The 3,565-nt window shown below is 35.1% G+C and overlaps 1 protein-coding gene across 1 annotated transcript; it reads left to right on the forward strand.

The window, feature by feature from the left end:
* Window positions 1-392: 392 nt before the first annotated feature.
* On the forward strand, window positions 393-1,106 carry LOC149247076 (RNA-binding protein 1-like). The gene has a single exon (XM_089443336.1). It carries the CDS (start codon window positions 393-395, stop codon window positions 1,104-1,106), a length of 714 nt encoding a protein of 237 aa, XP_089299462.1.
* The last annotated feature ends 2,459 nt before the right edge of the window (window positions 1,107-3,565 follow it).

Genomic DNA, 3,565 nt, shown 5'->3' on the forward strand with positions numbered 1-3,565 from the left:
TATATACTTATAAAATTAACTCCCACTGCGATAAGAGAGAGAAACACAGCTGCTAAAGCCGACAGTTGGTAACATTTGAGATAGGCCGACCTACATGCATTCTCTTCGAGGCAGTAAAACAGCTATAAGTAATCGATCGACCCTCCCCATCACTTGTTTCAGTTACCTATATATCTACAACGTGATCACAACAAAACTTACAACTGAGGTCATTCTTATGCTTCGGCCACCAAAGCTCAGAAATTAATTCGGGTGTTTGCTTCGCTGTCTCTTTTTGACCCTATTTTTTAGTGGGCTGCCTGTACTATTGCATTGCGTTGCAACGGTTCTTTCAGAGCGTTTAGGAGATTCAAAAAAAGAGAGGAATGGAGAGCACATATTTAAGCGCAAGAATGCCAGAGAGGCCGAGGCAGTTGCAGAGTTCTGTGGTGGCCAAGCGGCCTCGCAGTGAATACGAAGATGATGACTACCTTCTAATTGGGAGGCACGGTCATCATGATCCTGTGTTGTCTGGTACCTCCGCTTATGCTACTCGTCGCTGGGAAGACCCCCGAATTGGGGAGAGAGGCACCACAAACCCAGTTGGGGTTCGATCATTTAGAGAAAGTAGAGAACAATATGACGCTCCTCTTGCACCTTATAATTATGATGATTATCGTAGTGAGTTGCCAATTCGTGGTTCAGATAATATTGACGTAGCAGCAGATGCACCTAACACACTCTTTGTTGAGGGACTTCCAAATGATTGCTGTCGCAGAGAAGCGGCTCACATATTTCGCCATTTCCAGGGTTTCAGAGAAATTAGGATTGTCAATAAATCCAAGGAACCTGCAAATCAAGGTGAAGGAGAGGCCAGTGTTAATGTTGTTCTGTGTTTTGTGGATTTTGAAAACCCTAAATGTGCTGCAGCTGCTATGGAAGCGTTACAAGGGTACAGGTTTGCCAAGAATGATAGAGAATCGCCTTCCCTAAAGCTGAGGTATGCATATCCACCCAGAAATAGAAGTAGGGATAGGAATGGCTCCTCATTTGCGCGCAGTAATGATCGATCTGCACGCAGTAACGATCGATTAGCACGCAGCAAATTTCGACGTCGATCATTTTGAACCTCAACACAAATTTAATTTTCCCAAACCAAATTGTCATGCTATTTGTTATTTTGTGATCTTTATAAATGACATTTTGTTTTTCCGTAATTTACAATTTTTTTAGTATCACACGTGTGAAAATTATGCTTTTTAAACATAACAGTGAGAATTATGTAGATAAACAATTGTTGTTAACAATTAACAATAATACTATTAAACAATAAAAGGAAACTGCGTTTCAGCACTTGGAGTACGTATGTTTAATAAAAGGAAACTGCGTTTCAGCAGTTGGAGAACGTATTTGTTTTCGAGATGGAAGATGATCAGGATATTTGTGCAGTTTTATTTTTTCATAATTGGTATTTTTGGGTTAATTTCGTTAATAATTTAGACAGATTTATTTGGAATTATAGATTTGAGAAATGCAAATGCTTCAATAAACTGATTCATTTAAATAACAAAAACACGAATTCCATGAATTTTTATTTAAAAATTAAAAAAAATCTTAAAATATTAAGTAAATATCTAATTTAAAGTTGTTTATCAATTTTATAACCATGAACATGCACTCATAAATGTGGCTATCCTAATAATAAATATAAATAAAATTGAAATCAACACCCTAAAAAACAATATTATTATCGTATATTTCCCATTATGTCTGACTATTCATTATAATTTTTCTAAATTCTTGTATCTATACATTGCTTCCAATGTGCATTATGAAAACTAACACATTATGAAAACTAAAATTGTTTTTCTGGCCTTAAATATTTCTTTGTTAGTTTATGGCTAGCCATTTTTTTCATGACTCACACATTAGTTTTTTCTCCATCAATATATTTCCACCCTGCACATTATTTTCATTCAACTTTGGCTAGCCTATTCTCTATTTCCTGCCTATGTCATTTTTCATGTAGGTTATTTCTATATAAATTGTGCATTAAATATTAGTATTAAACTTTTACCAAATGTATAAGAAGGAAAGAATAAAATATGTAACTTAGAATTTATTTATTGTGCATACATAGCATTGGTGATTGCGACAGTATAACAAATTCTTATTCCACCCAATTGTCCATGTAGGGTATCTGTGTTTACCAACAAAGATGAATTTGGGCTCTCAATTGATGGTAGAGGCCAATAAATGCCAACCCCTTGCACCAACCACCTCCTAAATTATTTATGGCAAGGAAATCTTGGAAAAATTCCAAATCTAGCTAGAATTTGAAGTCTTTGCTAGAGGAAGTGATCCCTAATTCTTGGAAAAGGGAGTTAGTTGAGATCTCAAACTATGGTGGCTTAAGGCTGGCCACAAGCTATGGAATGCTTAGTGTAGTTCTTGGAATAATTCAATATTTGGCTAGAAGCTAAAGTCTTTTGCTAGAGGAAGTTCCCCCTAATATTGGTTTGAAGATGACTGTTTGGTAGTTGATGATCAATTCCCCCTATCATATACAAGGTGAAAAGAAGATATCACTTTTTCTGAGGCATATGGATTCAAAATTAGAATACGTGAAAATTAGAATACTCATTTTCAATCCCCTCTTATCCCATACAATGTCAGAGGATGAATATGTTTATAAAATATTCACATGGATGAAGATAAAAAAACCATGATCCTCCATGCATGCAACTCAAAATAGGTGTTGGTTTCTATTGAAAATGCGCCCATTTACAATGCAATGTCACTTGTAAATTTACAAAAAAAACATTTGCAAGTTACCATTGCTTTTAAGTTGAATGCCCAAGAAGTGAAATGCTTCTAAAACTAGAGGAAGAATACCCAAAAGAAAAAAAATAAACAACAACCAATATTAATTGTGCTATTGACCAATTAATATGCAGGGTTGTATATACCCATTATTAATGGGTCAATAACACCATAAATATTGGCTATATAGAATTAATGAGTCAATAACACCATAAATATTGTTTTTTTTTCAATGCACTATTGTACACCTCATAGTAATATCTCCATATTAGATCGTACAAAAAATAAAATGCATAGATGATAAATAAATAAGGCTCGAGATCTAATAAGCCCCAAGATCTCGACCAACTATCATATATCAAAGTGTGAACTAAATGTAAGTGCCCATGAAGGTGAATTGAAATAATTATACCTTGTTAAAGTTGAAGAGTCGAGCAACATCAATGGCCCCGAAAGTATGTTCAAAAGCTTTTGGCAGCTAAATAGTGCTCTAGGAGCTTATATCGTCCATCATGTTCTTGAGGGTTTGAGATTCAAATTCCATGACCTCACAAACATCAAGAAGTTCATCATCTGAACTCTTTAAACTCACATTGCATTCCCTGGCCATGGAATTTTTGATTATAAGAACCCAACTTTTGTCTTTTCAATTGTGTGAGAATGTCTTCCATTGTTTTGGTTCAACTCGTCCAGCATCTTGACTAACAAAAGTCATGTTAACACAAGAATTTTTGTTATAAAGGCCCGAGAAGAAAAATGGTAA

Source organism: Pinus tabuliformis, chromosome 7, assembly GCF_031772625.1.
Source record: "Pinus tabuliformis cultivar Carrire ecotype Pingquan chromosome 7, CPIR1, whole genome shotgun sequence".
NCBI classification, from domain to species: Eukaryota; Viridiplantae; Streptophyta; class Pinopsida; order Pinales; family Pinaceae; genus Pinus; species Pinus tabuliformis.